The sequence below is a fragment of the Hevea brasiliensis genome, chromosome 10 (assembly GCF_030052815.1).
Source record: "Hevea brasiliensis isolate MT/VB/25A 57/8 chromosome 10, ASM3005281v1, whole genome shotgun sequence".
In the NCBI taxonomy this organism is placed as follows: domain Eukaryota; kingdom Viridiplantae; phylum Streptophyta; class Magnoliopsida; order Malpighiales; family Euphorbiaceae; genus Hevea; species Hevea brasiliensis.
Genome location: NC_079502.1, coordinates 62,175,615 through 62,197,735, shown reverse-complemented (window position 1 = coordinate 62,197,735; position 22,121 = coordinate 62,175,615). Strand labels below are relative to the sequence as shown.

At 36.2% G+C, this 22,121-nt stretch overlaps 1 protein-coding gene across 1 annotated transcript in view; it reads left to right on the top strand.

Annotated features, from left to right (window-relative positions):
- Positions 1 to 7,961: 7,961 nt before the first annotated feature.
- The window catches only part of LOC131169366 (uncharacterized), a 57,470-nt gene continuing 43,310 nt past the window's right edge, over positions 7,962 to 22,121 (top strand). Inside the window, exon 1 of the mRNA XM_058128585.1 lies at positions 7,962 to 8,170. Coding sequence (XP_057984568.1) covers positions 7,962 to 8,170 — 209 coding nt within the window. The remainder of the gene's footprint in view (positions 8,171 to 22,121) is intronic.

Below are 22,121 nucleotides of genomic sequence, written 5' to 3'. Positions count from 1 at the left end.
AATTTTTATGAAATTTTCTAAGCTCATTTAATGCTTGAAAAAACACTACGAAGTTTCACGGGATCCACTGAAAAACAGTGTCGAAAAATTTTGAAATTTATATTGCTGCGAAGCTCTCGACGAGTGAAGCTCTCTGGTACTCTCAGTTTTCTCGTGAGTTTCACGGTTTGCGAGAAATCTAGCCTAAAAGTAAAAATGGGCTAAAACTTTCCAAACAAAAATTGGACAAACCGCTTGATGGATTTTAGTGTTCTTGGTGTCTATGAAAAGCTCTCTAGGTGTAGATAGTGTTTGACACAAGACCCGGCCCAATCAGTGGCCGGATTGACCGGATTTCAGCTGGGAAGGTGAGGCATCACGCTGCACGTCGCATGGCTTTGCGCGCGTTTTCCCGGCATTTCAAGAGGCGGCCGGCGAGGAAGGAAGGGCAAGGCGGTGCGCTGGCGAGCTAAGGAGGCTGGGGCAGTGGCTGGCCGGCGTGGGGAGGAGGGAGGAGAGAGAAAATGAGAGAGAGAGGAAGAAGGGTTGGGACGTGCAGGGAAGAGAAGAAAAGAAGGAAGGAGGCCGATCCAATTCAACTGGTCCGATCTGGTCCGATTCGATTCGATCGGTTCGATTCAAGATACAAAATTTTAAATTTTTACTCTCCCTTAGGACCGAAAACGAGGCCCAAAAATTCTGAAAAAATTGTAGAAAACTCAAAAAAATTCGTAGAATCCAAATATATTTTTAGTTTTGCCACGTGGTCTTTAAATTAATTTTTAAAAATCATCAAAGTTTTATATTTCTAGGGTATCAAACCCGATTTTTAAAATTCAAAAAATTTTAAATAATTTCCTAAAATTCAAATAAAATATTAATATTTACTCAAAATAATAAATTTAAAATTAGGGGTGTTACATTCTTCTCCCCTCACAAAAAATTTGTCCTCGAATTTTTTACACAAGGCAGAATAAAGTACAGAATTACACATTGAATAGATAAGGATACTTGCTACACATGTCCTGCTCTGACTCCCAGGTGCACTCTTCCACTGATTGACTCCTCAACAAAACCTTAACCATAGGGATCTGTTTTGATCTTAGCTGCCTCACTTGGTAGTCCACTATAGCTACAGGTTGCTCCTCAAACGTCAGGTTTTCTTTCAGCTCTACTACATCCAGCTATAACACATGAGAAGGATTAGGTATATATTTCCTAAGCATGGAAATGTGAAATACAGGATGAACGTGAGAAAGGTTGGGTGGTAACTCCAATTGGTAGGCAACTGCTCCAAACCTATCAGTAATCTCAAAAGGTCTAATATACCGAGGTGCCAACTTGCCCTTTCTTTTCAAATCCCATGACTCCCTTCATCGGAGAAACCTTCAGGAATATGTAGTCGCCTACTGCAAACTCCACATCCCTCTGTCTGGGGTCTGCATAACTCTTCTGCCTACTAAAAGCTATTTTCAATTGTTCCCTGATTAAAGGAACTATCTCTAAAGTGTACTGCATTAGGTCTACATCATGTACCTTTGCTTCTCCCATCTCCGTCTAACATAAAAGAGACCTACACTTTCTGCCATATAGTGCCTCATAGGGTGACATCCCTATGCTGGAATGATAACTACTGTTGTAGGCAAACTCCACTAAAGGTAGCTGATCATCCCATTGACCTCCAAAATCTGAAACACACATGCGGAGCATATCTTCTAGTGTTTGGATTATCCTTTTGGACTGTCTGTCTGTCTGAGGGTGGAAAGCGGTACAAAAGTTCAACTGCGTGCTAAGTGCCTCCTGCAACTTTCTCCAAAATCGAGAATTGAACTGGGGACCTCTGTCAGATATTATGGAAGCAGGAACTCTATGCAATCTGACGATTTCTTGAATATAGAGTCAGGTGTACTGTGCCACAGAATATGTAGTCCTCACAGGTAAGAAATGAGCTAATTTAGTTAGGCAGTCTATAATTACCCATATCGAATCATACCTCCGTGTGGTACAAGGCAACCCAGTCACAAAATCCATAGTAATCATTTCCCACTTCCATTCTGGGATAGGGAGCTCTTGCAACTTCCCTGACGGCCTCTGATGTTCAAATTTCACCTTCTGACAAGTCAAGCACTTGGACACAAAGTCTGCTATGTCTCTGTTCATGCCATTCCACCAATAGTTATCTTTCATATCATGGTATATCTTGGGGGAGCCTGGGTGGACATTGTACAGTGTATAGTGTGCCTCTCGCATGATTTCATTTCTGAGATTGTTCACGTCAGGCACAGATATCCTGGAACCTTGCATAAGGGCGCCATCACTGGCAAATCTCACCACCTTCACCTTGCTGTACTCTTTCTAATGATCTTCATCAATTACTAGTCTCTGTGCTGGGAAACTCTAACTCTGTCTCGTAGGTCTGGTCTCACTAAAAAATGATCCAACAAGATCCCCTTATCTGAAATATCTAAGATCAGACCTTGATCCATCAACTCATGTACTTCCTGAATCAACGGTCTCTTCTTCGCTGATATGTGCACCAAGCTACCAGAAGATTTTTTGCTCAAAGCATCTGCTACTACATTGGCCTTTCCAGGGTGGTACTAGATGGTACAATCATAGTCCTTCAGAAGCTCCATCCATCTCCTTTGTCTCAAGTTTAAATCCCTCCGTTGGAAGATGTACTTCAAACTCTTGTGGTCGGTGTATATCTTGCACACTTCATCATACAGGTAGTGTCTCCAAATATTTAGTGCAAATACTACAACTGCCGTTTCCAAATCATGGGTGGGGTAGTTCTGCTCATGCCTCTTTAGCTGACTTGGAGCATAAGCCACTACTTTTCCATTCTGCATCAAAACACACCCTAAGCCAACTCTGGAGGCGTCATAGTACGCGGTATATCCTTCACCACTCGTCGATAGTGTCAACACAGGGGCAGTGTTTAGACACTCCTTAAGCTTCTAGAAACTTTCTTTACAGTCATCTGTCCAAATGAATGGAACATTCTTCCAAGTTAACTTAGTTAGGGGAGCTGCTATCCTGGAAAAATCTTGCACAAAACGCCTATAATAGCCAGCTACGCCCAGAAAACTTCACACCTCAGTGACTGTTGTAGACTTAAGCCAATCAGTTGCAGCCTCAATTTTCTTGGGATCCACTTGAATGCCTTCATTAGAAACCACGAGTCCCAAGAATGAGATGCTTTCTAGCCAAAATTCACATTTTAAAATTTTGGCATATAGCTGGTGCTCCCTTAAAGTCTGCAACACCATCCTCAAGTGCCACACGTGTTCTTCCTCGGTCTGCGAGTATACCAAAATGTCATCTATGAATACGATGACAAAACGGTCTAAGAATGGCCTAAACACCCTGTTCATCAAGTCCATAAAGGCTGCTGGTGCATTAGTGAGTCCAAAAGACATCACCAAGAACTCATAATGACCATATCTTGTCCTGAATGTTGTTTTGGACACATCCTGATTCCTGATTCTCAATTGATGGTAGCCTGATCGCAGGTCTATCTTGGAAAAGAATCTAGCTCCTTGGAGCTGATCAAACAGATCATCGATCCGAGGAAGTAGATACTTGTTCTACACAGTCACCCTGTTCAGCTGTCTATAATCAATACACAACCTCAAGGATTCATCTTTCTTTCTCACGAATAGAATAGGAGCACCCTAGGGTGAAGTGCTCGGACGTATGAAACCCTTTTCCAAAAGCTACTGTAGTTGCTCCTTTAACTTTTTTAATTCTGATGGTGCCATCCTATAAGGCGGCATTGATATGGGGTTTGTACCCGGCACAACATCAATGCAAAACTCTATTTCCCTTCCTGGTGGCAACCCTGGAAGCTCCTCAGGGAAGACATCCATGAATTCTCTGATAACAGGAACATTTCCCATGTTGACACCTTCTACAAATGTATCTCTCACCAATGCCAAATACCCATGACATCCACACCTCAACATTTTTCTAGCACTAATTACTGATACCAAATTATATGGAGCCACGCTCCTGTCACCATCAAAGCTAAACTCTTCCGCACCAGGTATGTGGAAATACACCTTTTTGTTCCTGCAGTCTAAAGTGGCATAATGAGTTGCCAACCAATCCATTCCCAAGATTACATCAAAATCCATTACTGGTAGAGGAATCAAGTCTGCTGGGAGGATCTTTCCATCCACTACTACTGGGCTACCCGGAAAAACTATATCTACATCTATGTTGTAGCTAAGCGGGCTAGCTATAGACAAAGGACATTCTAAAGTTGTAAGGTTCTTACCCAATCTCATGGCAAACACTAGGGAGACAAAGGAGTGCGTAGCACCTGGATCTATCAAAACACGAGCCTCATAGGAACAGACTAGAAGAATACTTACCACAACTGCATTAGAAGCCTGAGCATCCTGGTGGGTCAGGGTGAAAACCCGAGCTTGACCCCTACCCTGGGTTGCAAAACCTTGATACTGACTTTTACCTCCTGATCTGCTTCCAAATCCACGTCCTCCTTGTCCTCGGCCCTGTTGGCCACTAAACTGACAGCCTGCCATACTGGAAGCACCAGGATAAAACTGACGAGGAACATTTACAATAGAACCCTGTGACCCCATCTGTGGCTCGCTGAACACGGGGCATTCCCTAGCAAAGTGACCTGGTTGGCCACACTTGAAACATACTCCTGAACCCATCAAACAAGGTCCTAAATATCCTTTTCCACACTGTGTGCAAGGTGGCAAGGAGGATCCTGAACTAGACCCAGAACTGCTGTATCCCGAACTGTGACCACTGCTGGATCCGTACCCTAGTCTGAATCCTCGAGATTTCTATCTAAAACCACTCGTATTGTTCATACTTTTTCCTCTGTAATTACTTTGGCCTCTGCTATCCGGAGCACCCATGTGGGGAACACCCCTCTGCTCTATTTTTCTTTGCTCTTCCATTGTCATCTCTGGTATAGCTAATCTTAATCTGTCAGGCTCGATCAACTACCACATCAAAAGACTGATCAGACATTATGGCCAAGTTTGCATACCTTCTGTCCAGCCCCTTTAGGAACTTTTTCACCTTCATACTTTCAGTAGCCACTGCTGTAGGGGCATATATGCTCAATTCTAGAAATTTCCGGCCGAGTTTCAAGGATGCGTAGGACTTATCATTGATTCACGTCTTTGCGAGGAGAGGTCGGAAATGTGACCGCCTACCAAAGAGGGATCGGAAACGTGATTAGCTACTCCGAGGAAACTTAGCACCGGGGATCGGTTTCAAAGTATTTTGGGGATCGGCCAAAATATGGTGTCGACAGGCCCCATAACATGCTGCACACACTATATAAGTCTCCTATCAGTCAACTATAACTCCATCCCTGCCTGTTTGTAAGAATCCAAAAACCGATAGGTATCATCTGACACATCATAAGTACCAAGCACCAATTTCTTGAAATTAATTATTTATTTATAAGGTTCCCCTCTTGGTGTGGTGGACTGCTGCTGTTGGGGAGGGTGGACCATATACTGTGCCATCATATCGATGGTTCTCTACAAACCAGCTAGAGCAGCTGCCATTGGGTCCATGGGACCCGAGGCCACAAAAGACTATTCCTGAAATGGTGGTGGCTACTCCTCTACTTGAGCAGCTCTAGGCCTCCTACCCTACCTCCTTGGGGCAAGCGCCTCATCCTGTGCTGACACCTCGTTAGGCACATCTAGTTCTGGTGCAGTGGCAGCTCTCCTGCTTTTATGCATTTTCTTGAAATTCAACAATATTAGCCCACAAAATTTCAAAACTGCATATTAGACAGCTCTATAGACTCATATTTACACACAATATATGAAGCAGAAACTAGAAGCAAAGATGATAATGCAAGACGAATTTGGACCCTATTTTCTGCATGTGACTCCTATTAGACTCTTCCCAACACTTTAGACAAATATTCCCTATGAATCTGGAGCCTAGGCTCTGATACCACATTTGTCATGACCCAACCTATGGGCCGGACCGGCACTAGGACCTGGGCCATCCTAAAGCCCCCGAGGCCCGTAGTAAGCCTAACTATTCCTCAACCCAAATCTAAGGCCCATTTGGGCCTAATTTCAAGAATTCAACCAGACGGAGTCCGGACATAAAATGGACCTTTTAACGGGGAGTTTTTGACTCACCCGACCTATAAACACAATATATAATCAATTGGGGAGCTTAGCTCAACCTTCACATACTCATAATAACATAAGTCAAATGGGAGCTTAGCTCCCTCATCCAGTCCAACATACATGCATATAATAAGTTTACAGGTCTAACATAGCAAATTATATTACAAACACAAATCAAATAAAAATTTCTAACACATGCAGAAATTCTAGGAGTTATCAGAATTACACAAATATAAATGAACAACCTGTGAAGAAGAAAAGCAGGTTAACCACAACAATAATCCTCCTGTAGCCTGGAAAAATAATGAACAGGAGTGAGCGTTCGACTCAGAGAGTAAAATATCAATTTTAACTATAATCTCTATAACTATCTAAAGCTAATGCACCATGTAGAGTGAAATGCAACATCGTTAATATTTTCACATCATAACAGCAAAAAGGTAATTTGGAGCACTCACACACCCGATAAGGTCAAACAATACATATATGGGAGCTGATCCCTTATATAGCCCTTTTAATCCAACCTGTGCCAGCGAAGAACTCAAGCCGGACTTTTGCTTAATAAACCAAATCGGGGTCCCAGCGAAGATCTCAAGCTGTGTCTACCCATCCTGTCCATAGCCAACACCATACCACACGCACGCTAACTCACATACACTGCTCCAAATTACCACAATAACATCCATGGCACCTTAACAGTTGTGAATGCAACATAAAACATGCCTAGAGTTTAACTACATAGATACATATTTATAAGTGATGCATGGGCATGCTTGAACATATAATAATATCGAAATTACAATTAAAATTAATATTTTACTGAGACTCAACCGAAGTCACTATGGCAGTTGGGCGGAGGAGGAAGGCTGTCCCGGCTCACCTGACAATTTTTATTATAATCATTTAATAAATTTGACTTAATACAAACTAAAAAAAAAGACCAAATATATCCTAAGTCGTACTGAAAATCCGACAGAGTCTCCCCTATACCTAGGACCTACCCAACCTGTAAAAGGGCTTAAAACGCACTTCTATATTCACAAGCCATATACCCACAACTCAATCACATCACACAGCCCCTCCTGGGCCCATCCAAACAGTTATCATTCACAATATGTAAAATTACTGTTTAGTCCTCATAATTTAACCCTCTTGCAAAAACTACCCAAATGAGTTCTAAAAATTCTAAAATTTTGCCCTGCAGTCCTTAGCAATATTACTAAGCTAATGTAAAAAGAACCATAATTTTCTGAGCTACCACGAATATTTGATGGATTTTTAATCCCATTTAAGCACTAGAAAATTAAGAAAAAGTAAGGTTCGGGTTTACCTATGCCGATTCTAATCTGAGGAATGCGTTCGGAAAGTCTGACAACGGTGGGGTAGACAAAATTTTGACCCAATTCTGAGATTTTTTGGTTGCCTGTCTGTCTGGCAGGAAATTCACAGACCGGGGCAACTGTCGAATTTCCGCAAATTGAAGGTACCTACACGAAGCCCACAACACGGGGGTTAGTATATAATTTTTATGAAATTTTCTAAGCTCATTTAATGCTTGAAAAAACACTACGAAGTTTCGTGAGACCCACTGAAAAACGGTGTCAAAAAATTTTGAAATTTATATTGCCGTGAAGCTCTCGATGAGTAAAGTGCTCTGGTACTCTCGGTTTTCTCGTGGGGTTAACGGTTTGCGAGAAATCTAGCCCAAAATTGGAAATGGGCTAAAACTTCCCGGACAAAAATTGGACAAACCGCTCGATGGATTTTGGTGTTCTTGGTGTTTATGGAAAGCTCTCGAGGTGTAGATGGTGTTTGACACAAGACCAGACCCAATCAATGGCTGAATTGGCTGGATTTCGGCCGGGAAAGCGAGGCATCGCTCTACGCATCGCGTGGCTTCGGGTGCGTTTTCTCGGAGTTCCAGGCAGCGGCCGGCGAGGAGGGAAGGGCGAGGCGGCACGCCGGCGAGCTAGGGAGGCTGAGGCGGTGGCTGGCCAGCGTGGGGAGGAGGGAGGAGAGAGAAAATGGGAGAGAGAGGAAGAAGGGTCGGGACGCGCAGGGAAGAGAAGAAAAGAAGGAGGGAGGTCGGTCCGATCCGGTCCGATTCAGAATACAAAATTTTGATTTTTTACTCTTCCTTGGGACCGAAAATGAGACCTAAAAATTTCGAAAAAATTATAGAAAACTTAGAAAAATTCGTAGAATCCAAATATATTTTTAGTTTTACCATGTGATCTTTAAATTAATTTTTAAAAATTATCAAAGTTTTATATTTTCGGGGAATCAAACCCGATTTCTAAAACCCGAAAAATTTCAAATAATTTCCTAAAATTCAAATAAAATAAAATATTGATATTTACTCATAAAATAATAAATTTAAAATTACGGGTGTTACAAAAAGGCTTAGAAAAATTTTTCAATCGGTACAAACGATTTTGGCTCAATAAGCCAAATGGAGGGCATTTTGGTCATTTCGTTTTCAGAGATGATTTTTGACCAACTTGTCTATTTAAGTAAATAAATTATATGACATAAAATATAAATAAATATTGAAGAAAAATTAATTAAAAATGAATAAAAAGGAAAGAAAATAAAATGATATTAAATAACATTTATGGCATCATGCACATGTAAAGATGATGCAAAAAAAGCTTCCTAACCAATTACCATAAGACACACACATTTAAAGAGATAAAAACAAAGCAAATAAAGGAAGAAAAATGGTCATCTTCTTCATTTGATCTTCTTGGCTGAACCATGAGTTTCCCTCTTCCTCCATTTTCTTCTTTAATTCAAGCTTGAATTTCCTTCAATTTCCACCATAAAAACCTTAACCCCCAAAATAAAAACTTAATTTTAGATCTTGTCTAAGAGATTAGGAGCAAAAGGGAGTGGAGAAAGTGATGTTAGCAAGCTTGGGAATTTCATCAATTGAGGTTACTGCTATATCTCTCCATTTTTCTCTTTAAATTTGAAGTTAGGTGTATGGATTTAGTTAGAAATTCATGAAATTAAAAGAACATATCCATATATGGACCAATTAAAATTTTTGGCAGCCTTAGTGATGGAAGTGTTGATGACGTTTGAATGAATTTAAGTTGTATATAGGTGGTCTTGAACATGAGTATGAGACTTAAACATTATTAAGTATGTTGAATTGATGTATGTGCATGAATGGATATTTGAGAATTAGGGTTTGAGGCATGAAGTTAGGGTTTTGCTCATATGTTGGTGAATAGAAGTCATAATGGTCAATTAGTGACCATGTGGCTATGTTTGATGAGGAATTGAAGTGAATTATGGCTTTGGATTTGAGGTTGGGTAAGCGGCCTTAGGTGACCTGTAGGACTGGATGTGAGTCCAGTAAGTTTGGGCAGGTTTAACTTGAGTTGTTTAGGTTCAATTGGTGCAAGGCCAATTGAAAATGAAACTAGACACATAATGGCACAACTTTGATGAAGAAACCTGCCCAAAAAAAAAAACTTAGGATGACTTAAAAATTGGCCAAATCTGAGTAACCAATTCTAGACCTGGTAAAAGTGACCAAATGAACAGTGTTTGTTCATTTGGCCATAACTTAGATTAGAAATATCTAATTGACCTAAATTTTATATCAATATAAAGCTTAGATAATTTAGAACAACTTTCATGAGGAATATAAACTCAAATTCTGAACCTAACCAATTCAAATTGCTAGTCTAATTTAGGACACCAAATATAGCAAAACCAAATTGCCCAGAAATTCTAGGTACAGGTTAATTCGGCCAGTTATGGTAAAATGGCCTTAACTTGAGCTACAAAACTCCAAATGGAGTGATTCAAAAAGGAAATTAAAGAAGACACATAAAGGAACAACTTTGATGAAGAAAAGTTTGCCAAATTCTCACTGTAGCTTAGACCAATGGAACATTAAACTTAAGGTATGAAATCTGAAAATTTTGAATAACATAAAATAAGCTTTGAAATGGTATTGGAAATCAATGCCAACAAAAGTAAAATGTAAAATGTGGTATATTGGTGAACTTAGGCTTAACAAATCTATTATAAATCAAAAGGTCAACCTTTGAATGGAAATGGTCAAATGAATATATAAATAAGACTTTAGTTTCCATTATTGGAGAAAGGAAAAGAAAAAAAAGTATTTTGAGTACAATGGTGCATGAGAACCATTGTTTTGAATTATGATCATTATGGATAACATAATGAATATATAAATTACGATGAGTGCATAAATTATGTAAATATTAGACTTAGAGATTTATGTTTCTATTATGAAAAAGATTAAAATGCTAGAAATTATAATTAGAACCTATAATGAAATAATGAAACTTATGAACATTTAATGGTATTATGTGCCCTTGTGTTGCCTATACATGTGTGTCAGATAGGATAGATTGGTATGCCAATAGGGTATTGTTTTAGCAGTACTGCGAAAGGCTTTATGCCTGCACTCATGGCTTTATGCCCGTACTCATGGCTTTTATACCCGATTATGTGTTATCATAGCTTTTTAGCCATTTTGACTGCATAAGTGATTGACGTTCCGCGTCCCATGGTATGACGGCTCGAGGCACAGCGGTGTCCAGTGCCAACGACCTGTTATCCAGTTTAGTCAGCCTGTTATAGGTTACTTAGGCAGTGAAATTTGTTAAGAATAATGTGAATTAAATGAATGAATAAGAAAGAAACTAGAATTAGTTTTAAGATTTTATTTACTATGAAATGATCCAAACACCTAGGAAATATTGAGTGAAATGATAAAAAGATTAGCAAAATAGATATCATTTAAATAAATAATTACAACTGCATCTTCTGAAATAACATGAATAGAAATGTAATATACTAATATATTTCATATTTTGTATATCACTACAGTAAATTTAGGAAACAAGCGATTCCAAAGAACAATATAATATGACAAAAGATAATTAATATTAGGAATTCCATATGGAATGAAAATAATTCTTGATTACGCAAATTAGGTTTTATTTCCATCTGTATTTTGTATATATTATTTTCTTATTATATTATTGCACTACTAAGCAGTAATGCTTAGCGCGATGGATTTGTTTCCTGGCGCAGGTACTGAAGGTAAAGCCCAGCGAATATTAAACAGAGATTTTGAAGTCCAAATCTGCAGAAGTGTCAGAAGGCATCAAGGTTGTCACCTCTTCAGCAATGCATGTAGATAGGGCCCATATAGATCATCTTTTGTATTTTGTATAAAATGCTTAGTTATTGTATTGTAATGTAGATAATGAAAAGGTAATTAATAGGAATGTGATGTAAACTAATAAATTAGCTTTTTCATATGTAATTAATTTATATATCATGTAAATTACGAAATTATGTAATTTGAGCATGAATGAGATTGCATGGGTTTGAAGATAGAATTGAAACATATATGTATATATATATATATATGATGCATGAAATGATGAGATAATTATGAGAATTATAAATGAAATTTTTATTGTAAAATATTATTGAAAATTTTTTAAGCAAATGAATAGTGAAATACGCCAAAATACTAATAAAACAGGGAAAACTCCACTGATTTCTCAATAGAAAAATAATTGATATTAAAATATAATGAGTTTAAAATTATTAAAGCAGCAAAGTAAGATAAGTTAGAGTGCTCCGGCACCGAGTGTGATATGCCTTGCTCAGCTACACTATAGACGGGTAAGGGGTGTCACAAGACTTAATATCATCTTACATGATAGGAAGACAAATGGCAAACTTATATGGTGCCATGTGTCACCATCTCATGGAGCCACATGTCACCATGTGAAATGACCAAATTACCCTTATGTTTTAATTTTGAGTTCTCAACCCAAAATCATTATTTCTCCTCTTCTAATGAATTTATATCAAATATAAATTAATTAATTAATCTCCATTAATTAATTTTTCATAATTAAATTCATATTTAAACACTTTAAATATAAATTTAACTTACACTGTACATCTAATAACCTAGATTTGGTTTCAAGCCATGCTAGGGACTCTGCAATCTCATTGCAAACCAAACTTATTTAATTAATCAATTAAATCACATTTTACTTAGTAATTAACTTGTGTATGTATGTGACTCACTAGGCTCATCACTAATTGGCAATGAGATATGATATTAACTCTTAATATCATCAGAACTCTTTCTTACCATAAATGATTTCTTTAAATCATTTTAGGCATCTCATAGACCATGGTTGACACCTTGTAACACCCTCATTGTAGCGATTCTGTATATTTTACTATTCTAGTGACCGGTGTCAGTCTGGATAGCTAGAATGTCTGAAAAAAATATTTAAACTAAAGTGAAAAACCATAATTAACTCAAATATTAATAAAAAAAATTTAGGAAAAATTTTAGAAATAAAATACAACCAAGTTAAATGAGCCCGTGCCCTAGCGATGGGTAACCTAGTGGGAAGTTGCTGTTCTCACAACTAGGAGCCTTAGACCCTAGAGAAAATTCATAAAATAATTTTTGGGACTCCAGAGAAGAGTCATTGATGTTTCTATGGCATTAGAATGCCAAGAAAATGCTTAGAAAAAATTTTCAATTGGTACAGACAATTTTAGTCTGTTAAGCTAAACGGAGGGCATTTTGGTCATTTCATCTTCAGAGATGATTTTTGGCCGACTTGTCCAGTTAAGTAAATAATTATTATGATTTAAAATATGAATAAATATTGCTGAAAATTGAATTGAAAATGGGTAGTAAAGAAAAGAAAAGAAAATGAAAGAAAATAGGAAATATGACATCACATGATGTCATTAGTTAGGTCTTCACAAATCACAACTCAACATGCCAATTAAAAGGAGATAAATTAGACAAAAATTGACAAACAATCTGCATCTTCTCACCTTGCGTAGCCGAACCAAAGAGAAAAAAGAGAGGAAGACCACCATTAAAACTCCAAATGAGATTGATTCCCTATCCAACTACACCATAAAATCTCACCCTCTCTTCACAAAAAATTTCCCTTACCACTAGAGCAAGACTTGGGCAGCAATTAGAAGAAGAGAAAGTGGAAGAAACTGAGGTGTGAACAGGCTTAGAAAATCACCAAAGAGGTTAGTGCCATATTCTTTGCTTTTACATCTTTCTAACATGAATTTGAGCTAAGTTAAGTTGAAAATTTGATAAAAATTAAATTAATGAGGCATGATTATGTTCCATGAAATTTTGGCAGCCTTGACATGAGTTAGGGTTAGGAGAATTCTTTGATTTAAAGTGATATATTAGCTGCCCCTAGTATAAATTATATGATTAGTATAGCAAATTAGGAGTAAGATGCATGAATTGGAGGCTTGGTCAATTAGTGTTAGGGTTTTAAAATTTAATTTTGGTGGTGGATGAAAATGGACATAAACTAAAGTTGTAATGGTCAATTAGTGACCATTTGGCTATGTTTGATTAGGAAATGAAGTGATTTGTGCCATGGGAATTGAGGTTATGCATGCTATCCAGTGTGCATTGCAGGTTTGGATGTGAGTCCAGCATGTTTGGGCAGCTGTAATTTGAGTTGTGTAGGTTTAATTGGTGCAAGGCCAATTGGACATGAAATTAGACACATAATGGTACAACTTTGATGAAGGAAACCTGTCCAGAAAATAAACTTAAGATGCCCTAAAAATTGACCAAATCTGGGTGACTTACATTCTACCTGGGCAAAATGACAAAATGAATAGTGTTTATTCATTTGGTCATAACTCAGTGTAGAAAGGTCCAATTGACCTGAAATTTTACTAGCAGAAAGCTGAGACATAGACCTACAATTTCATGAAGAACAAAAATCCAAATTCTGACCATAACCTAGTCAAATTGCTAACCAAACTTAGGTCACCAAATCTAGCAGAACCAAATTGCCCAGAAATTCTGGGTGCAGGTCAATCCGGCCAGTTATGGTAAAATGACCATAACTTGAGCTACAAAACTCTAAATGGAGTGATTCAAAAAAACAAATGTAACTAGACACAATAAGGAATATGTAACTTCCCCACTATACATATTCTGTATGTTCTGTTGCTCCAGTTGCCTAATATCAGTCCAGGCAAGTCAGGATGTCTGGAACTACACTTCGGTGATAGTGAACAGACATATAATGATGAAATAAATAAATAAAAAATACAAAAAAAAGAAGATTTTGTGAAGTTTAAGGGAAGCTCTCAAGTGGTAAGTGTCCAAATCCTCTCCCTTGCTTTAGTAAACTTTATGTTTAGGTTGAGGTGAGTAATTTGGTGAAGAGAAAGGAAGAAAATATTGAGATATGTGTTAGTAGTATGCCCTAGAGCATATCATTTAGTATGTGTCTTGTACATGTTTTTATTAATAAAAGGCATTTCCACTTTTCCGTTTACATAAGATATTTATGTGTAATAGAAAAGGTCCATTGATATTTTGTTAGAAATTCTACTCTTAAGTTGTTAAGAATATAAGTGACAATATTTCTAGTACAAAGTATCATAAATAGGTTTACAATCGAGGATACTTCATAATAAGAACATGACTTATCCAGAAAGATTGTATTCATGTTTGTTCTCAAGTTATTTATATGAGATATAAATAAGATGGAATGGTGAGTCTCATGCCATATGAAAAACATGATAGGCAATTATAAAAGATAAGTAGGCCAAACCAGTGACACTTATGACAAGCACATGAAGTTTACTCTTGTCAATGTTTTGTCATAAATCATATCAGTGCATGTAATCTTTAGATCTGAGATAGCACAGTTATCTTGTATATAGGTAGTTTGAGTTTGATATTGCTTTCATACTTGTACTGTTTATGGGTATATGGGCATGTGTTGGCCCCTACTAGTTATATATGGAGGTGGGTGTTGAACAAGATGGAATCTGTTCCTCTAAGTAAATAGAGATAAAATCCTATGTTCATTTAATTATTCTTGATGTTTCAAGTTTCTGGCCAGGACAGATAGATTTAATCAGAAAAGTGTTTCTGATGAGAAAATCTTTTTAATCAAGAACTGGAATTAAAAGAGAACATAATATTCATTGCAAATGGAGTTTGACATAAACCATGACTCCAGCTTTAGTTGGGATTTTATAACAGAGAGATTCTAGTGCATGATAACATATGATTATAGGTTCATTTAAGGTAAACCTTATTACTAATTGGGTGGCCATGGCATGCTATGCTAGGTGTTAACCATGGTCTATGAGATGCATAAAATGATTTAGAAAAATCATTTACAGTAAGAAAGAGTTCTGATGATATTAAGAGTTGATATCATATCTCATCGCCAATTAGTGATGAGCCTAGTAAGTCACACACATACACAAGTTATCACCTAATTAAATATGATTTAATTAATTAATTAAAGAGTTTAATTGATTAATTAAATAGGTTTGGTTTGCAATTAGATTGCAAAGTCCCTAGCATGACTTGAAACCAAATCTAGATTATTGGATGTAAAGTATAAGTTAAATTTATATTTAAAGTGCTTAAATATGAATTTAATTAGTGAGAAATTAATTAAAAAAGATTAATTAATTAATTTATATTTGATATAAATTGATTATAAAAAGAGAAATAATTATTTTGGGTTAAGAACTCAAAATTAAGACACAGGGGCGTTTTGGTCATTTCACAGGGTGACATGTGGCACCATGAGATGGCGACACATGGCATTACACATAAGCTTGCCAAATGTCTTTTAATCATGAAAGATGATTAAAATTAAGATTAAATATAGGTTTGACACTTGGCACAATGTAATTGGGTCAATTAAACCTAGAACCAACCAAAGGGTGACATGTGGCAAGGGTTTAAGTGGTGACCTAGCTATATAATTGTTGTTATGAAAAAAAAAAAACACAAAAGCTACTACTTCCAAAGGTGCCGCCACCCCCTTGGCTGCCTCTTCCTTCTTTTCTTCTTCATCTCTCATTCGTTCCAAGAGATTAGCAAACAATCTCTTGAATTAAAAATCCTAGAAATTGTTTCTAGTGTCCTGTTTACATCTTTAATCTCTTAAAAGGCAGAACTAGATTTTCTAAGTAATAGAAAAAGCTTTAGAAGCTGTTCAAGGGCTTCCATAGGTGTTCTTAGTGTGGACAAGCTAGAGGAACAATATCTGGTGTCCTGAAGACGCATCTCAAAGGCGCAAATACACTGCTGTGCATCAAGTGGTTAGTGTGTTTATTCTTGATTTAATCTAAGGTTCTAAGATTAATCTGATTAATTTTAAAATCTTAAATGACAAATACAGATCCAAAAACATATTAAAAGTGTTTTAATATGTTGTTTATCATTGAAATCAAATAGATAAAAATAAATCTTGCATGATGCATGTGACCCTAGGTGAAAATTTTTGAATTCAATGGTATAAACATGTGTTTTTCACGCTTCCGTTCATTCAATTGGTATCAGAGCCACTATATTTGTCATTTAGATTGTTGATTATATGATTTAATTGTGTGTTTTGATCATGAGATGATTTATCCATTGCTAGCTGCAATGGATGTGTGGCGGCATGCAAGAGAACACCTAATGGTGCGCAAGGTTTGTGGCTTCATGGGTGGATCAAGGTTTGGCTTTTTAATTTGCAATTGTTGTATGATCTAAAAGCTCATCCTATGTCTAATTAAATTTTTTAATTAGAATTTCAATCACACAATTAAATTTTATTTCAAATTAGAATTTTAAAAATTGTTTGAAAGTGATTCAAATCTGAATTTTAAAAGTTATTTGAATGTAATTCAAATCTGAATTTTTAAAATTGTTTGAATCATATTTAAATCTGATTTTTTAAAGTTGTTTGAATAATATTTAGATCTGAATTTTTAAAATTGTTTGAATATGATTCAAATATGATTTTTTTTAAAATTGTTTGAATGTGATTCAAATCTGAATTTTTAAATTTGTTTGAATAAGATTCAAATCTGAATTTTAAATTTATTTGAATCATATTCAAATCTGGATTTTTAAGTTGAATATGAGATATTCAATTTAATTTAAGTATGTATGTTTTATTTAATTGTTAAATAGTGATATGCATGATGGATGATCATGGACTATAAAAGACCAATGTGATTGGATTTATTTCTTTTATGTGTCTTTGGGATTGTAAATTAATTAATTAATTTTATTTTAATTTATTTTGGGCTTGTATTATTAAGTTTGTAATAATTTTTGGGTTGTAATTTCATTTATTTAAGTTCTTGTAAATTCGCCTTGGTATGCCAAGGATTACTATGTAATATTGGATTGCAAGAATTTTAAGGAGGTCAAGAGCATTGGTGGGATCAGTGGGAGGAATTCAAGATCAAGTGTTGATTATGTACTCCTTCAGCAACTCTTATAAAATGAATGAATAAAATACACCTAGGAATGCCCTGATTCAATTCTTGGTGGCTCAGAATTGAATCCCTTAGAAAGTCCATGATCATACCATATTTACTGCTTGTCCATGAATGCATGAGATGTATGGCAATGTATGCAATTATATGATATATGCATGCTAAATGGATAATGTGCAAAGTGAGACCTTAATAGTAATTAGGATGACCATAAAATCTTCCAAACAAATGATTAAGTTGGAAATGTTATAATTAAAGTAATTATATAACATGGGCCCTCCATTGGGGCAATTATTTTAAGAAATTTTAAATAGTTGCATAAGATGCAATTAATTTAAGACATTTTTTTAAGAATAATTGTTAAGCATGAGATGTTGTAAATATGTAAATGGTTTGGTGGCCAAATTGGATGTACCTAAGGACATTAAAATTATTTGCATAATTACTGGCTCAATGGGATCAACTTAACTAATGCAAGATAAGTTAATAATGGATGTACTTGAGATTTTGAGCATTAGGGGCTAGGTAAAGGATTAAACCTCACATGAGATGTGATGGGTAAGGAGTTGCTCACTTATAGTTTATTTTAATTCCAATAACGGATGTACCTAAGGATGATCAATAGAATTATAAGAATTCAATCACCCACTAGAAATCCATCCAACAAGGATTTCCGTTTTCTACTTTGGAAGTGTAGGATTCACTAAGTTAGTGGGAGGACCAATTTGATTAAAAGACCATAATCATTTTGGTTAATTACTTGATACATTTACTAATTAATCTGGTTATTTTCTGTAGTTAATTTTCTGATAATAATGAGCACAGAACAACCACCACCATCCAATATTCTTGCAAGCATACTTGATCGCAATAGGTTGACAGGACCTAATCTCTCTGATTGGCTAAGAAATTTGAAACTTGTCCTGAACCTTGAACATATAGGATATGTTCTAGATTCAAATGTTTCTGGTCCCTTACCTCCAGAGGCCACTCAAGAGGAACATGAAACTTTGGACAAGTGGAAGGAGCATAATATGAGAGCTAAGTGTTACATGCTTGCTTCCATGAGTAATGAGTTACAGAAGTAGCATGAGAACATGCAGAGTTCGAGTGAGATCCTCCTTCACCTACAAGAGTTGTATGGTGAGCACAGCAGAAATGCTAGGTATGAGATATCCAGGCAGCTATTCCACATGAGGATGTCTGAGGGACAGAATGTTGGGGATCATGTCCACAAGATGATTCGGCTGATTGAGCAGTTGGAACATCTTGACTTCAACATGGATTTCCAACTATAGATGGATTTGATCCTTCAGTCCCTTCCTGAGTCTTTTGGGAATTTTATGATAAATTTCCATATGACTAAACAGGAATGCACCTTAGCTGGTGTAACACCCCTAAGTTCGGTAGTGCGTTCTGCTGTTCCGGTGACCAGTGCTGTCCGGACAGCTAGGATGCCTAGAACTACACTTCAATATGAGTGAGGAGACATAAAATAATGAAATACAAGAAAAGAAAATACAAGAAAAACAAAGGAAAAATAATAGCAAAGAAATGTGATCAAGTTAAGCGAGCCGGGAAACCTAGCGATGGGTGACCGCACCGGGAAGTCACGGCGTGGACCGTTGACTAGCCCTGGACTGCGGAGAACCCTGGAAAACATTTTTAGGACTTAAATAGACCCTTATTGAAGAATAAATATCATTAGAAAGATCAAAGAAAAATTAAATAATTAGTACAAAGAAAAGTGAGAAATCGAAAAACAGACAAAATCCGGTGTTACCGAAAAATCGGGGATGCAACCCGAACAGGGGCATTATGGTCATTTGACATCCCGAATTTTCTTTTGACCTAAATGTCCACTAAAAATAAATAATATTACACTTAGAAAATAAAAAGAAAAATTAAATTGGGGGTACCTAATACAAATAGCCAAGAATGGAGTGAGAAATGTGTAAATAACACATTTAAGCTTATTATATGATTTATTTGGAGTTAGTGGACCATTAAGGGATTAATTAAACACTAAATGGGACTGATGTAAGTCCACTAACCAGCTGAACTTCATCTTCCTCAAGGTTCTCTCAACATTGCCAAAATGGAAGATTTGGGAAGCCACCATTGACGTTTCATGCAAGCTCTCTTAACTCTCCATTTTCAACTCCAATCTCTTAGGTTCCTTCATGAAAGTTTGTCTACTCATCACAAGGAAGAGTTTGATACTAAATTTGAGAAGTTTAAGCAAGGTTTAACAAGCTAACATAAGGTAAGTTCATATTTTTGAAGATAGCTTTGTTAAGTTTTGTGTGCATGTTATGGGTATTGGATTTGTGAAGAAAATTTTTGAGTTTGAAGAGTTATTGTTGTGTTCATTTTGGACAGCCATGTAGTCATGTATTTGATGAGATAATTGTGCATATATTTGATGGGAAATGATGTTGGTTATGATGATTTAATAACCTAGTGAATTACTTCATATTTATATGGTGATTTTTGACACTTGGATGGGAATTGATGAATTGTAGGACAATTTGGTGTTGAAGAAGATTTTCGGCAGCTTGGGGACACTTGAATAAATGTATGTATTCATGGAAATGTTGGCAGAATGTTGACATACAAGGAGTGATGGATATGTGTATGAAATTAATTTGTAAAGTGTATGTGAGAATTAGTGATGTTTAGGTGTGTATGTGATTGTATTTAGACTTTGTAAATGTGAACTTTAATTGGTGTATTGAAGATAATTGTAATCTGCCCAAAGTGAGGATAATGTAAAGTGGGATGTGGTTTTGGTAATGTACCAAAACAGATTTGGTAGGGAAGTAAACATATTGCAAGGTAAATGTGTGTAATTGATGTATGTTAAGCAAAGTAACCAAGGGCAGTGTACATTTTAGCCAATAAGTTTAAATGTGTAACCTCAATTGGTATGAGACCAATTGGAGGTGGAACTAGGCACAAAATGTGCCAACTTTCATTGAGAAAACATACCAAAATTCTGCTTGCAAGGTGACCTAAGAAAATGACCAATTCGGATTAGGTACAATTAGGACCTGAAAAATGACCAATTGGGCAGCAGTGAGTGTTTAGGTCATAACTCACTCAAAACAGGTCTAATTGACCTGAAATTTTAACCATGAATAGTTAAGACCCATACCTACAAGTCTTATGAAGACACCAAAACCCAGAAATGACCAGAAGCAAGTCAAAAAGCTTTCACAAGTTCGGGTCCAAAAACTGGCCGAACCAAAGTTGACCAAATTGACCTAAAATTGACCTAATTTGATGCCATTTGACCAGCAATAGTGTAATGACCATAACTTGGTCTGCTTAACTCGGATTGACCTGAAATTTTGCCCCGCGTGCAATAAGACATAGATCTACAAGTTTGTAGTTTTGACCGAAACTCGAAAACAGAGGGAACTAGGTCGTCCGGTTAGGTCAAACTAGTATCCCGAAATCCAGCAATTTGCAATGAAATGCAAGAAAACGCAATATACATAGAATTGAGTTTGGTAACACGTACCAACCCTAAAATCCTATCAAATGTGACATGTAAAGGACACTAAAACCTAATTTACCTAGAAAACATCGAGGGTCGGTATATTAGGTGATTAAGCAAATAAAGGTATTCAGTGAATTGTTTATCGAACATTATCGTTAGAGGCAAATTAATTTAGCACTGAAACACTTCAAATTGTGTTTCTCAGTTAACAAGGACTCAGCAAAAGGGAAAGAAATACTGAGTCAAGACCAGGAGACAAATATCAGAGGTTTGTGCACAACGGCTATTTCTTTTGAATTTTTCAATTGCAATGAATTATGACTATTGTACATTATTGTTTTAAATTGTGTTTGTGCACAACTAGTTTTCAACTGATTTTGTTCTGAATAATATTTCATATGATAAATTGTATGTTATTATTTTAAATTGTGTTTGTGCACAATATTTATTTCTTTTGAATTATTTTCAATTGAAATAAATTATGACTACTTGTATGTTATTGTTTTAAATTGTGGAAATGTACTTGAATGAATATTTATTGCTTGAAAAGCATTATAAATGATTTGAAACTGTGAGAAACTGTTTGAATGGTATCTAATGGATACTTATTGATTGAAAAGCACTGTAAATGGTTTTTGTGGAATTTGAAGTGAATTACGAATTGTGTTGCCATTTTGTGAATGAAATTATAACTTTGGAAATTTATTGGATTCTTCGGATCATTTGAATAAAATGTTTGGAATTGTTTTGATTCACAATTGGCATGAAACTGTTACTATGTTCCTCCTCCATTAATGGGTGAGTGTGATTATTCCTCCCTCTTTGACTTATCAGTCTGGGGTGAGTATGATTATGTTCCTCCCTCTTTGACTTCCCAGTCTGAGGTGAGTATGGATGAGTACTCATTATATAGCTAGCTCCCTCCCTCATTGATTTCGATTATTGGGGTGAGTATGTCTTGTCGTGGTGTACAACACGGCATGTGTTAAAAGAAAATTGTGTCATGGCCTAAATTGTGTTATCGATTGGCAACATTGCATTATTCAGTTATTTGATCGAATTGTGTTATTGATTTACAAAATGATATTATTCAGTTATTTGATCGAATTGCGTTATTGATTTACAAAACGATATTATTCAGTTATTTGATCGAATTG